Source organism: Engystomops pustulosus, chromosome 4, assembly GCF_040894005.1.
Source record: "Engystomops pustulosus chromosome 4, aEngPut4.maternal, whole genome shotgun sequence".
Lineage (NCBI taxonomy): Eukaryota > Metazoa > Chordata > Amphibia > Anura > Leptodactylidae > Engystomops > Engystomops pustulosus.
The window spans coordinates 141799065-141813757 of record NC_092414.1 but is presented as its reverse complement, the minus strand read 5'-3'; the positions used below and the strand labels follow the sequence as shown (position 1 = coordinate 141813757).

The window sequence follows — 14693 nt, the reverse complement described above, 5'->3', positions numbered from 1 at the left end:
AAGCATGGCACCATCATATTTGGTTCAAAAGTTCAGGTCAATGTTTTTACTGTATTTGAAAGATTGGATCACAAATTTTTGCAAGACGGTCAGTCCCTTTGCCGTTCTGCTGTTAGCAACACACAACGCACAGACCTAGATGGCTCTGTATACGGTCCGAGCACTAATAAATGTGTCCCCGGAGGTTGAAATATATGGCTGCTTTCTTCCAACTACATTGGCACACCTGACCATGCTTTTTACCGATATTCTAGTTCAGATACAACAGAAGGTAGAACTGAGAGGACAATATAGGTGACCAATATCAGTTCACTATGTCAATGAAAATGATCAAAATTCACCAGCCAAACAACAAAAAGGAAGGGTGAAATCAGGCCCAATAACTGCTCTGTCCCTGCTCCCCAAAACAACTCCTGTCCTTACAAGGACAGTCCCAAGGAGTCCCTAGACACTTAGAAGTCCCTAGGATTGCCTTCAAATGCATTCCCAATGCATTTCCAGACCCGCTTACCAGGTGGATCTTTCATCAGGGGAAATAAGACAAGGTGCATGAATAATATCAGGCTGGTCACGCCACAGACTGTGGTCTATAGTGGTGTATATTGGTGGCTGCCATGCCAGTGTCAGATGGTGGTTTTAAACCATCCACCCGCATCTATGGCCCCGCCCATCCAATATGTAGGCCTATCAACATTCAGGGATGGCTACAGTGGGCGGAGAGCTGCATATATGAGGGTGTACCTACATTATAATAAACAAACAATCGCACTGGCGCTCTGCCTCTATATTATGTGGCTATCAATGTGAAAAAAAACAAGTGGGCGCACACACACGCATAACTCGCCACATGCGATCTCACCCACGGATTTGCGCCAGAAAGCGTCACCTGACCAGCACACAGAGCCGCGCGAGGGAATCCGCCCCTCTGCTGTGGGTAGGGGTTGTGGCCAAAGAGGAGAGCGGCGCCGCCATAGGTTAGCATCCCATCAGTCCCGGCCACTTTAAAGCACAGAGTACATTTGTGCTTGTGCACAGTGTTCCTAAGATATTCAGATAAAGAAGAGGTGAGCTATTTAATCCCACAATCGACCAAATCTTATCATAAACTGAAGTGAGGGGGTAGAGAGGTTAATTCATAGCACCCTGCATAAGCAACTGTGTGTGTGTACACTCAAAATAACAAAAATTGGCTTAAGGTAGTGAGATCAGGAAAAACCTGAAATAAAGATAGTATTTATCAGCTATAGTTAAATATTTTCTCACTTTCTGCAATGGCACCATTGAAATATTGTGTCAAATGAGGTGGATGTGATCACATGCGTCACGATAACCTAGGCTAGGGCAAGATAAGTGATGTATATGGAAGAGAATACCAACTCTGGTAGTGCCATCATACGGAAGCAAGGTCCTTTAACCCAACACTCTAGACAAAACATGTAAATGTCACCTCCTCGTTTAATCTCTTGGGAGTAACTGTATTGCAGGAAAAAATACATAAATTATAAAAAATTATAATATAAAATTATAAAAATATAATTCCCTCTGGAAAATGGATCTATCACAGTACCCTCCCTGGGGGTTTGAATGAACAGACTCAATACCCATGAAGTGTATAGCTTTTAAATCACCGCCATGGTATAAATTCATGTGGCAGGCAACAGAAGTGTCCCTGTTGTTTTTTATATCGCCCCGATTCTGCACCTCAACCCCAACCTAGTCTTCCCAGTGTACTCCAAAACGCAATCACAAACGGCTTGGTAAATCGCATCACATGTTCTACAGTTAATAAAGGAATTGATGTTGTGTCTCTTACCAGTAACATTGGCGACAAAAAAGGTTCCAGTCTGCATTACTCGGCATGCAACACAGCCACTATACCTAAAACTACCACATATGTCATGTTGAAGCCACATAGTTTGAGGTGGAGCAGTGTAGTGGCTGTGGACCAGCCTGTCCTGCAAAGAGCGGCTCCTTCTGAACGTAATCTGAGGCATCAATCCAACCACATCTGTTATATCAGGGTCCTTTTTATGGCCCTCTGAAAAGCATTCCATAATACCGAATCAGAGAAACCCTTCTCACAAAATCTCATTCGTAAGTCTGCGGCCTGTCTCTGAAACTCAACATCATTAGTGCAGTTTCGTCTTAGCCTTAGATACTGCCCTACAGGAATCCCACGGCGTAAATGGAGAGGATGACTGCTTTCTCAATTTAGCAAAGCATTATTGGCCGTGGCCTTCTTGTATACTGTAGTCTCAATCAGACCATCAGGAGATTTTTTTTTAATGGATACATCCAAGAAGGGGAACTCTGATTCATTTATTTCAAAAGTTAAACAAAGTCCAATGGTGTTATTATTACATTTCATTATTATCATTATTACAGTATTTCATTATTCATTATTATCTCAACAAATTGAACAAATTCAGATTTCGATCCATTGTAAATAACAAAGACCTTGTCAATAAATCTAGCCCACATCTCTGTATGCATAGTACTATGCTGTTTTGAATCACAAAAGACACATTTCTTCCCACCAGCAAGTTGGCATAGGTTGGCGCACAAGGCAAACCCATTGCCATGCCCCTGAGCTGGTGGTAGAACCTGCGGTCAAACAGAAATTATGAGTAAGTGAAAATTCAAGACTGAGCAGAAAATTAAGGTGAAATTGAAACAGTTCTACTGAATTCTGCAATGGTCGTTTTTTTTTTTTTTTTTTTTTTTTTTTTAAATCAGATTCATACTTTCTTGTGACCTTAAGTCGTGACTCAAGTTTAGAAAGAACAACCCTTTCTCTCCTCCTCCAAGGAGTTTTGTCTAGAGTCTTGGGTTAAAAGACCTTGCTTCCGTATGATGGAAGCATCGATCTCTGTTGGTATTACTGCCATACTACAGCATGGCAGTATATGGGGATTTTCCCAATTATCTATTACTATGTAACCGATCTATTACAATGTGTGATTTGCACAATCAGACAGGTGTGGAAATGCTTAGTAACCTGTGAACTTTGTCATGAAAGTTCACAGGTTATAGCGAGGGTGCCGGTGCCGATGTCTGCTTCTCCCTCATGCCCTCTTGGCATGGAGAAGGAGCAAAATAATCGCAATGTCTGGAGATCTGCAAGGCGTTGCGATTATTTCAGGGCTTGTACACAAAACTGACACACAAGCCCTGATGACTGTCTTCTACCATACAGTGCACTGACCTTGCTATATGATGAGAGTGGTTGTCCCTTGCCCCTGCTGTGGAGATGGTCAGTGTAGAGGTGGCAGCTGCTGGGACATCACACAAGGCAGCAGCGATGTGACCTCTGACTGTGCTGCCATCTTCCCCCCACCACAACTATCAGGAGCTGCAGAGGAGCCTGAGTGTATGGCCGGGTCACCTCTCCTGCTGTGCCCCATGCTGATACCTGTGCTGACTGGAGACACTAGGCACAGCTCACACATGGGGACGGGCTGGCAGCTCAGCGCAATCTCTCAGCCTCCCGGCTACTGCACCTGGTCATGTAGGATGAAACTTAACTCTCAGGCAGCCGTGTGTCATCACTGCCCTAGGTTGTCGTGACGCAAGTCGCCACATCCACCTCATTTGACATGATATTTCAATGGTGCCATTTCAGAATGTGAGTATTAACCGGTTCCGATGCATGGAGAGGGCTCGCGGGTCGAGCCCTCTCCATAGCCGGTAAGTCTCTGCTGCATATTGCAGCAAAGGCTTACCGATAACACCCGCGATCGGTGCCGGCACCGATCGCAAATGTTTTCTTGCTGATCGCTGCCGGCGGCTTCAAACAGATGGCGGCACATGGGCGCCGCCATCTTTCCGAGGTTCGCCGCTCCCCGTGACGTCATCGGGGAACGGCGATCCGTCGCCATGGTAGCTTCGGGTCTCACGAAGACCCGAAGCTACTTCGGGTTAACCCATTCATTACAATGTGCTATCAGCACATTGTAATGTATGAGGAGTACAATCCCCATATACTGCCATACTGTAGTATGGCAGTATATGGTAGGATCGATCAGACAACCTAGGGTTAAAGTACCCTAGGGAGTCTAAAAAATAGTAAAAATAAAAAAGTTAAAAAAAAAATAATAAAAAAAAAAAAAAAAAATTCAAATCACCCCCCTTTCCCTAGAACTGATATAAATATAAATAAACAGTAAAAATCATAAACACATTAGGTATGGCCGCGTCCGAAAATGCCTGATCTATCAAAATATAATAACGGGTTTTCACTGCGTTTAACCCCGTAACGGAAATCGCGTCCAAAGTCAAAACTGGCACTTTTTTACCATTTAAAAAAAAATTTAAAAATTCTATAAAAAAATGATCAAAAGGTCGTACAGTCCTAAAAATAATATAATTGAAAACATCATCAAAAGACGCAAAAGATGACACCACCCTCAACTCCATACAACAAAGTATGGAAAAGTTATAAGCACAAAACGGCAAAATAAAATAAAAAATTTTGTTCATGAGGTTTTAATTTTTGTATGTATGAAAACATTATAAAACCTATACAAATTTGGTATCCCTGTAATCGTAATGACCCAAAGAATAAATTAGATGCGTCATTTGTGGCGTGAAGTGAAAGCCGTAATATCCAAGCCCACAAGAATATGACACAAATGCGTTTTTTCACCATTTTCACTGCATTTGGAATTTTTTTCCCGCTTCCCAGTACACGGCATGGAATATTCAATGCGATCACTATGAAGTGCAATTTGTTACGCAAAAAACGAGCCGTCACATAGCTTTTTACGTGTAAAAATAAAAAAGTTATAGATTTTTGAAGGTGGGGAGTGAAAAATGGAAATGAAAAAACGGGAAAGGGCCCGGTCCTTAACCGGTTAAACTATTGCTGATAAATACTATCTTTATTTCAGTTTTCTCCTAAACTTACTGCCTTAAGCCAATTTTTGTTATTTTGAGTGTACATACACACAGTTGTTTTTGCAGGGTGCTATGAATTAACCTCTCTCCCCCCTCACTTCAGTTTATGATATTTGGTCGTTTGTGGAATTAAATAGCTCACCTTTATCTGAATATCTTATGAACACTATGCGCAAGCACATATGTGTTTTAGAGTGGGTGGGACTGACGGGTTGCTAAGCAAGCTATGGTGCCGCCACTCTCCTCTTCAGTCCTCCCACCTGCAGCAGAGGCTCTGTGGGCTGGTCAGGTGACTTCTGGCGAACGAGTACCTGACCCGCGCCGCTTTCTGACGCAAATCTGTGAGCAAGATTGCATGTGCTGAGTTATGTGTGTGCGCGCCCACTTGTTTTTTCACACTAATAGCCACATAATAGGGAGGCAGAGCACCACTGTGATTGTTTGTGAATTATAATGTAGGTACACCCTTGTATATGCAGCTCTCCGCCCACTGTAGCCATCCCTGAGTGTTGATAGGCCTACATATTGGATGGGTGGGTGGATGGTTTAAAACGACCATCTGATACTCTGGCATGGCTGCCACCAATATACACCACCGTGTTTACTTATGTACCACTGTCTGTGGCGTGACCAGCCTGATATTATTCATGCACCTTGTCTTATTTCCCCTGATGAAAGATCCACCTGGTAAGCGGATCTGGAAATGCATTTGAAGGCAATCCTAGGGACTTCTAAGTGTCTAGGGACTCCTTGGGACTGTCCTTGTAAGGACAGGAGTTGTTTTGGGGAGCAGGGACAGAGCAGTTATAGGGAGACTTGGATGCAGTACCCTAATCTACTCCTGGTCTGGGCCCCCCTGTGGCAACAGCAGCTCCATACTCCTGCTCATCACCTCGGCTCCTGCCTCCTTGACAGGGGTGAGATCTTTCTGGTTTATGTTTATTATTATTATTGCTTATCAGATCCTCCCTCTGTGCATTTGCGCATCATGTTTGCTTAACTATTTCTCTCCATCTGTATGGTGTCACCAGATGGAGTGTGGCTTTGATCTGAAGTAATTTAGGACTTTTTTTTAATTGAATATATTAAAAGCTATGTTTTATTGGGCCTGATTTCACCTTCACTATTTGTAGTTCAGATACAAAGAGATATATTGAGGTTAACTATAATGGTCAGGAGAGAAGTTATTAGTAGAAAGCAGCCATATTTTTAACCTCTCGAAAACACTTTAATGCAGTACTGCTCTCGTTCAAATGGAGCTGAGTTTGCAGTTGCAACTTACAGCCGCTACATGGAGCATGCAGCCATTTGTTTCCAGTGCTATGCACTGTTTTTGCTGGCCTGAAACGACTTGTAGTTATAGTGGTTATGAGGCCCTCCTGTGCATAGGCCATACAGTAAAAACATGTAAATGCCTAAATCATGTGCAGCATAAAATAATAAATTTGTTTTTGTCTTTATTGTTTCTTTTTGATTGATGGTCTTTTTATTACCTTTTAGAGCTTTGTGGATTTGAACCGACAACAAATTATCCTTCTAAAGAGCTGACGTAGCTATGAAAACAATCTTCAAGTGATCTTCAGACTACTTCAATATTCCTTTTTTGTGTGTTAATCTTTTTTTTTTTTCATGTGACTGAGGGTACAAAAATATTTTTTTAAAGCATGCCTTATATAGCCTCCATGGAGACTAAATACTGATTGGGTATTAAGGAGCTTCTGGAATAGAGTGCAATGCAGCTTTGTGTGCTGTGGCTTTTTTTTTTCATTTAAGATATTATATATACATATAAATATAGAAAATATAAGCCTTCTACAGGAATAGCAGAGATCAGGAAGCAGGTTTCTTTTTTTTTTCTTCCCTTTTGTATATTTGGCATGTAATATATCTCTGTTTAATCAAACAACATCCATCTGTGGTAACAAAAGTTTCATTTTATTCTTTAAAGCTTGGTATGGGATGGCTATGAATGTTACAACCGCCATGTGACGGGCAGTCACATGATACATTTTCATGACCCTGTAAGTTCCATCCACGACAACTCCTACAAACAAGAGGTTTCCTAAAATGGCAATATAAAATTGCACAAATGTTGCTTAAAGTGATGCCACAACAGTTCCGATACACATACATCAATGTTCACTGTGTTTTGTACTGGAATATCATACTTTCCATCTCTAAATATCCAGTACTTTTATATTAAAGGAATGTTCTCCGAGGGCATGTTTTTGCTGTGTAGGGTAAAGTATCATAATGGATTATTCTCCAGGAGGTTAAATATTTCATGTAAATGTGATAAGCATTCACAGAAGTCCTTTGAGTCTATAGTATGGTTACTGGAGGATAAACTGGTATGATTTGTTAGTGCACATATTTAATATACCCAGCTACAGTTAAGAAACTATATAAATATATATATTAGGTGGGATGCTTTATAAGCGAATATTGGTTCAATCATGTATATTTTTAAACTCCTTTTGCACTGTTACGTCAAATTGTACATTCATGCAGGCAGACTTTTTATAAGTTATATATTTTTTTTTTCTTTGGGAGTTTGTTTAATTTCACTTTGGTTGTTTTTTTTTTTTGTTATTTTTAAAAGATTTTACATTTGTTCTTTTAAAGCATGGTTCTATTCTATGCAACTAGATGTAAATGTGTCAGTATATCAAAAATGTAATATCTTTTATTGGGCAGAGTGGTGGGGGGAATGTTCTAGTTGCATGAGCCCATGGATTGTGCAATTGAAGTGTAATAATGTGTGTGGCAAATACACTTGTTGATATAAACAAACTAAAACAGGAATGTATTCTGGTGTAAATTATTATTTCACGTACTTAGTTTTTAATGAGTTTGTACAACTCCTTCTCCACTGCTTCAACAAATCCGGGAAAGTTCTGGTCCAAGAGACACAATCTGAGAAAGGAACAAAGTTCTTCATTTAAAGGATGGTACACATTGATTGTATCTGCTCCATTCACTTGTTTGCTTACTATACCCTGTAAATACAAAAAAAAAAGTTTTACTTTCAAATCGTATTCATGCAAGAGGCATTTTTCATACAGTCAAATGAGTCTCCCATGAATTTAGTTCCAACTACTGAAATAATCTAGCAACCACTTGATAAATCTGCCAAAAGTGTCTGCTGCTGTAGTATAAGATTTTCTAGTCCAACTTCAACCTCCTATTTGTTGGCTTAGTTTACAACAGACTATGGCAGGCTTTGGTGCACTTTCTTTTTACCCTATGGAGAAGTCTATAAAATGTCATATATACAGCATGGTTGTGATAATATAATACTGGGTTCAAAAATGCACCAGAAGGGGGAGTGGCACAAGAAAAAAAAATGTTTAAAATTTTTCTCTAAAACCCCTAAGTGACCACCCATGTGGATCTCTCTGTTGGACACTAAGGGACCTTTGGTTAAGTCGATAATGCAGTGACCCAGTGATGCCATTGCGGAGGCAGTCATGTGGCTGCTCGATCCAGCCCCTGCCACTCAGATCTGTTATACTAATGCACTACAATAGTATGCAAAGTGATCAGATGATCACCTGTCTGTACAGCATTATAGTAGAAATTAAAAGTTAAAAAAAAACACAAAAATGTGTGTATTTAAAAAATTTTTCCTTCGCTTGACTGATATGGTTTTGTGTGTGTTAGGGGCTTTTGGGACATATTTGTTATCACGGTGTCCCAAAATTCCCAATCTATAATAATAATATAAACACCGTTATTCCCGACGGTATAGTCTGTAACAGAAAAACACACCCAAATGTCCGAATCACCACTTTGCCATTTAGCAACACGTAACAGTTGAATAAAAAGTGATTAAAAGGTCACACTGCCCCCAAAATGGTAGCAATTAAAACGTCAGCTCATCCCGGAAAAAATTACACCCATTTACGGCACTGTAATCCCAAGTATGAATACGGCAAAAGGAGACAATTTTTGTTTTCTGTATAAAAGGTTTTAATTTTTAAAAATCTAATAAAACCTACTAAAACCTATGTACCATATATATACGAGTATAAGCCAACCCGAGTATAAGCCGAGACCCCTAATTTTTACACCAAAAACTGGGAAAACCTACTGACTCGAGTATAAGCCGAGGGTGAGAAATGCATTGGTCACAGACCCCCCCCCCAGTATATAGCCAGCCCCCAGTAGTATACAGCCAGTCCAGCACTAAAAGAAAAACAAAAATAAACTTATGTACTCACCCACCGGCGGCTCAGATGCGCAGCGCTGCTCCCCCGATGTCATTGCGGCTCCTCTTCTGTCTTCCGCGCCTGTCTTATTTCTTCTTTATCAGGCTGCAGGGCGCGGTCATGTTTTTTCCTGGGTGGCAAGCGCATACTATGACCCTGCAGGCTGATACAGAAGAAAGACAGAAGAGAAGCCGCGCTGACATCTGGGGAGCAGCACTGCGCATCGGGGCCACCGGAGGGGGAGTAGATAAGTTTGTGTTTTTTTATATTAAATACTGGGCTCGTGTGTTGACTCGTGTATAAGCCGAGTTGAGGATTTTCATCACATTTTTTGAGCTGAAAAACTCCGCTTATACACGAGTATATACAGTAAATTTGGTATTCCTGTGATTGTACCGACCCAAAGAATAAATTACAGATGTAATTTAGGGTGGACAAAAAAGATTTAAAAACAGAGCCCACAAGAAAATGGTGCAAATGCGGGTTCTTGTCAATTTTACCCCATTTTGCATTTTATTTCCACTTCCCAATTTTTCGCATTCTTTATATGGTTTATATGGTTACAACTTTTGAACACTGTTACTTATCAGAGCGATACTGAGATTTGTTTTTTCCCCACATGTTGTACTTCATTTTAGTGGTAAATTTTGGCTGATAAGTTTTGCGTTTATTTACCAAAAAAAAAAAAAAAGGAAAAAAAAAATGATGATGAATTTTTTGAAAAATTTGCCATTTTCGAAATTCAAAATCATTGCGTTTTCAGGCAGATCGATTTACCACCTAAATAAATTGCTGAATATCATTTCCCATATGTCTACTTTACATTTTCATAATTTTTGAAATGTCTGGATAATTTATTTTGATGTCATGCGGCTTACAAATCGAATATCGATTTTCCGTATTTTTCAGAATTGACATTTTTGGGGATAAATACAGTTTTGATTGAAATTTTACATATTTAGCATCAAAACCCCCTATATAACCAACCCATTTTCAAATCTGCACCCCTCAAACTATCAGAAACAGCTTTTAGGAAGATTGTTTAAGGGCTATTCCAGGAATCAGCATAATTCATATACAAATGGGCACTCAAAATATAAGCTAATATGTAATTAGTTGTTATTTAAAATTTTGCATCCCTTAGCAGAAAATGCTGGTGACATGCACCGTGATGGAGAATTAAAATGCTACTGGCCCTTTAATCAGTCTGTTAATTTCCTCCGCGCGGTCCGTTGCAGGACAGAAGATCACATGTCACATGTCCACATCACATGTCCTGCACCTGCCTGGGCAGGTCATGTGATCACCACTATGTTTTGCTGTAGTGGGTTGGTTGCAGTGCATCCAGTATGGTCAGTGTTATGGAGATGGCAGTTACACATCATTACTATGGTAATGAAAGTCTGTTATATCATCACTGTTAGCAGAGCATAAGTGGTAGGAGGAGTTACTGAGATCATGGAACTTGTAGTTTCCAGTGGCGGCCATCTTAGAGATAACTCCACCTACTTTAGGGAGGCCATAAACTTTGTAAATCAAAAAATCTAATTATTTAAGCTTCGTTTTGTGACTAATGACATTGAGTATTGTTGTATTCATTTAGTTATATCATCATGGGTTTTTGTGTCAGACGTTCATATAACCGGAATATCCCTTTAACCCCTTGAGATCTTCATAGTAATTGAATCAAAATGGAGGTGAAATTTAGAATGGTCAAATTGTGTCGGTTATACGTTCATTTAGCCCTAAAATTTACACATTTCCAAAAGCTAAAAATAGAAAACCCACCATACAATTTGTTCTCTAATTTCTCCTGAGTACAGAGACCCCCCACATGTGGCCGTTACTTGTTTTATGGGCGCACGGCGAGGCGCAGAAGGAAAGGAGGGCCCTGCAGCTGCCAGGATTTTAGTTTCCTCATTGGTCGATACGATTACGGGGATACCATATATGAATGTTTTTTTCTTACGTTTTACTAAATTTGTCAAATAAAACCCTAATGTGGGGAAAAAATTGATCATTTTTGTATTGCTTCTTCCAAGTGACATAACATTTTTATTTTTTTGGCAACGGAGCTGGTTGATGGCTTGTTTTTTGCGGGACATATTGTACTTTGCAACAGTATCATTCTGAAGTACATATGTTTTCTTGATCACTTTTTATAGCATTTTTTGTGGGATTGAATAGGTAAAAATCATAATTTTTGAGGGTTTATAACTGTTTTTTTTACGACGTTTATTGTACGGGTTCAATAATTATTTTCTGTTATTCTACGGGTTGTTACGGACGCGGTGATACTATATATGTGGGGTTTGTGTTATGATTTAGATCTTGCAGATCGGGTCCCAGCACTGCCTTAACAATGATCGGTGCCCCCCGAAAACGGTTCCGGGGGGGGGAGAGACCCCCTAGAGCAGTGATGGCTAACCTATGGCACTCAGAGCCCTTTCTGTGGGCACTCAGGCCATCGCCAGAGATAACTCCAAGTATCTTCCTGCAGTCCCAGACAGCCCAGGACTTGCTGTGCACAGAGCTATTTTAAAGTGACAGCGCTACCTGGGACTATTTTCTGCTTTATTGGTGTCCTCAGGGGCTGGTATCAATGAAAACTGTGACAGAGAAGGGAGTATAAATCATAAATTAAATTTCTGTGTTGGCACTTTGCGATAAATAAGCGGGTCTATGTTGTAGTTTGGGCACTCGGTCTCTAAAAGGTTTGCCATCACTGCCCTAGAGGCATGTTAGATGTATATCGGACGCAGAGCGGGAAGGGGTTAAAAGTGGTTTTTCATACGTTGAGGGGTGTAGTTTCCATAATGGGGTATTTACGAGTCTAGCTATTATTTAGGCCTCTCACAGTCAATTAGAAGTTAAGCAGGTCCATCTAAATATGAATTTTGGTGAGTTTCCAAAACATGTGAAAAATAGTACCTAACCTTATAACATTCTAGTAAAATATGTGGAATCTTAAAAAAAAAAACAAAAAAAAAAAAAACATGCCAACACAAATTTATGAATTTATTTGGGTGCTATGACTATCTGCATCAAAAGTAGAGAAAAAAAAAAAAAAAAAAAGAATTTTTCCAAAAATTTTTTTCTTTTTTTTTAAAACTAAACACAAAAGATATCTTTTTTTTTTTTTTTTTTTTTTTTTACGGATGTGAGAAGGTTTAAAGTTTTAGTAGTAACTAAAGTAGCAACTGAGGATTTGAAAAATGCTACATTTTTGTTGAAGAATTCTGTTTGGAAGTGCCCTATAAAGGCTTATGTACTTTAACCCCTTAGCGATCTGCGACGTAGCCGTACTGCGCTGAGTCCCGCGAATAGCGCTCAGCGCAGTACAGCTACTGCGCAGAGACGATGCCGGTTCAGCGATGCATAGCAGCCGAATCGGCATAGTTAGCCGCGGGATTTCAACGGTAATCTACCGCTGACATCCCCGGCTTACACCCGCGGTCGGAGTGGGGTCAACGCGACCGCGGCATTTAACATGCCTACCCCACGATTGCCCCCCCCCCCCCCCGCCGGGGGGGGGGAGTTAGGCGATCGCTTCTATGGCACTTCTGGGGTCCGATAAAAAAATTCCTAAATTTTCAACAATAGGTGATACCAACCCCAAAATGGTAACACTGGAAAAAGCATCTCATCGCGCAAAAAAAATGCCGTCACATGGCCCACATAACGGAAAAGCGAAAATTTTATAGCCTTCAAAAGGGGGCAACGAGAAAACTAAAATCCTGGCAGCTGCAGGGTGCTCCTTCCGATCTGCGCCTCGCTGTGCCCCCATTACACACAAGTAATGTCCACATGTGGGGGGTCGCTGCACTCAGGAGAAATTGTAGAACAAATTTTATGGTGGGTTTTCTCTTTTTATCTTTTGGAAATGTGTAAATTTTAGGGCTAAATGAACGTATAACCGACAAAATTTGACCATTCTAAATTTCACCGCCATTTTGATTCAATTACTATGAAGATCTCAAGGGGTTAAAAATCTTTGTAAATGCTGTTTCTGATAGTTTGTGGGGTGCAGATTTGAAAATGGGTTGGTTATAAAAGGGGTTTTTGATGCTAAATATGTAAAATTTAATTTCAAACAGTATTTATCCCCAAAATAGTCAATTCTGAAAATACGGAAAATCGCTATTCGATTTGTAGGCCGCGTGACGTCAAAATAAATGTAAAGTAGACAAATATGAAATGTTATTCTGCAAGTTATTTAGGTGGTAAATCTATCTGCCTGAAAACGCTGTGACTTTGAATTTTGAAAATGGCAAATTTTTCTAAAAATTCATCATTTTTTTCTTTTTTTTTTTTGTAAATAAATGCAAAACTTATCAACCAAAATTTACCACTAAAATGAAGTACAACATGTGGGGAAAAAACAATCTCAGAATCGCTTTGATAAGTAAAAGTGTTCAAAAGTTATATCCATATAAAGAGACGCAGGTCAGAATCCAAAAAATGGGACTGAGCCTTAAACTGTAAAATGGCTGCGTCCTTAAGGGGATAAACCCCCACAAGTAACATCATTTTATGAACTTAACAACTCTAGCTATTCAAATCAACATTTGAGAAGTCTGTTAACCCTATAATTCTTTCTCTGGAAGCAAACAAAAATGGTTTGGAAATTTTAATTTTTGAATAAGATTATTCTCATTTAGCCTTAAAAAGGAAAAATTCAGAAGGAATGCAAGGTAAATATACATCCCAACATTTTTGCCCTGCTTCTTCTGAGTCCAGCAATACCAGACATGTGGATGTCAACTTCTGTTTTGCCGCACAGAGATGTCCAGAACAGAGTTAGTGCTATTTGGTTGAAGAGCCCCTAAAGTACCAGTACAATAGAAAACCTCCAAAGATGTCACCATTTAAGAAACTAGACCCCTCAAAGAATTTATCGGGGGTTGTGGTGAGCATTTTAACCCAACATGCTGGCCAAAATCTAATGCAAAGTAAATGATGCAGAGTAAATGTGTTTATCTCAAAAATGCCATTATAGTGCCAAATATATTGTGCCCAACCCATACCACTTTAGACAAACACCCCAAAATCATTCTGTGGGTTGTCCCAAGTACGGTAGGCTTCCAGACCTACTAGCACTCCCACCTTCCCGGTCTCCAAAATTCAAATGCTTAAATGGAACCTGTCACCACAATTGCACATATACAGCCAGTGACAGGTTCCTATAGAGCTCATTTCCCTTGACCCCTTCTTTTAGCTAAAATTTGTTTTTTTACATCTACTCCTCCCAATGCCCTATGCCTCCTTACTGGTCACAGTTCATGTCATGTGACCAGAGTGACACCATCTCGGGTCCTTTAGACTCTTAATCGCAAGCTGTACCCCATGCATGTATGTGACCACATGAAGTCACAGCAGCCTCCATGTAATCACATACATGGTGTACAGTTTGCTATCCTTAGAAGTCTGAAGCACCTGCGATTCTGTCACTCGTCACATGTCATGAATGTAACACAAGGCTCTGTGTAAAAAAATTTACACAATATTTCCCATCTGTACATAGAGCTTTATATGTCTGTAGTTGAATATTAGCAGACAGTCCCCAAGTACGAGGTGACAGAGCAG

At 40.0% G+C, this 14693-nt stretch overlaps 2 protein-coding genes across 6 annotated transcripts in view; one reads left to right on the top strand and one right to left on the bottom strand.

The window, feature by feature from the left end:
- NPTN (neuroplastin) overlaps window positions 1–7701 on the top strand; it is a 41544-nt gene extending 33843 nt beyond the window's left edge. The window contains exon 9 of the mRNA XM_072147827.1: window positions 6397–7701. The gene's annotated coding sequence lies outside the window, so the exon portion shown is untranslated. The remainder of the gene's footprint in view (window positions 1–6396) is intronic.
- Window positions 1–14693, bottom strand: part of REC114 (REC114 meiotic recombination protein) — a 92884-nt gene that overhangs the window by 8977 nt on the left and 69214 nt on the right. For 2 of the 5 annotated variants that reach the window (XM_072147833.1, XM_072147832.1), the window contains exon 6: window positions 7734–7812. In XM_072147833.1, the coding sequence (XP_072003934.1) occupies window positions 7774–7812 (39 nt within the window). In that variant the 3' untranslated portion in view covers window positions 7734–7773. Of the gene's footprint in view, window positions 1–6468; window positions 7896–14693 lie in introns of those variants that run through there. The other 3 variants (XM_072147829.1, XM_072147830.1, XM_072147831.1) reach the window with 2 other exon arrangements.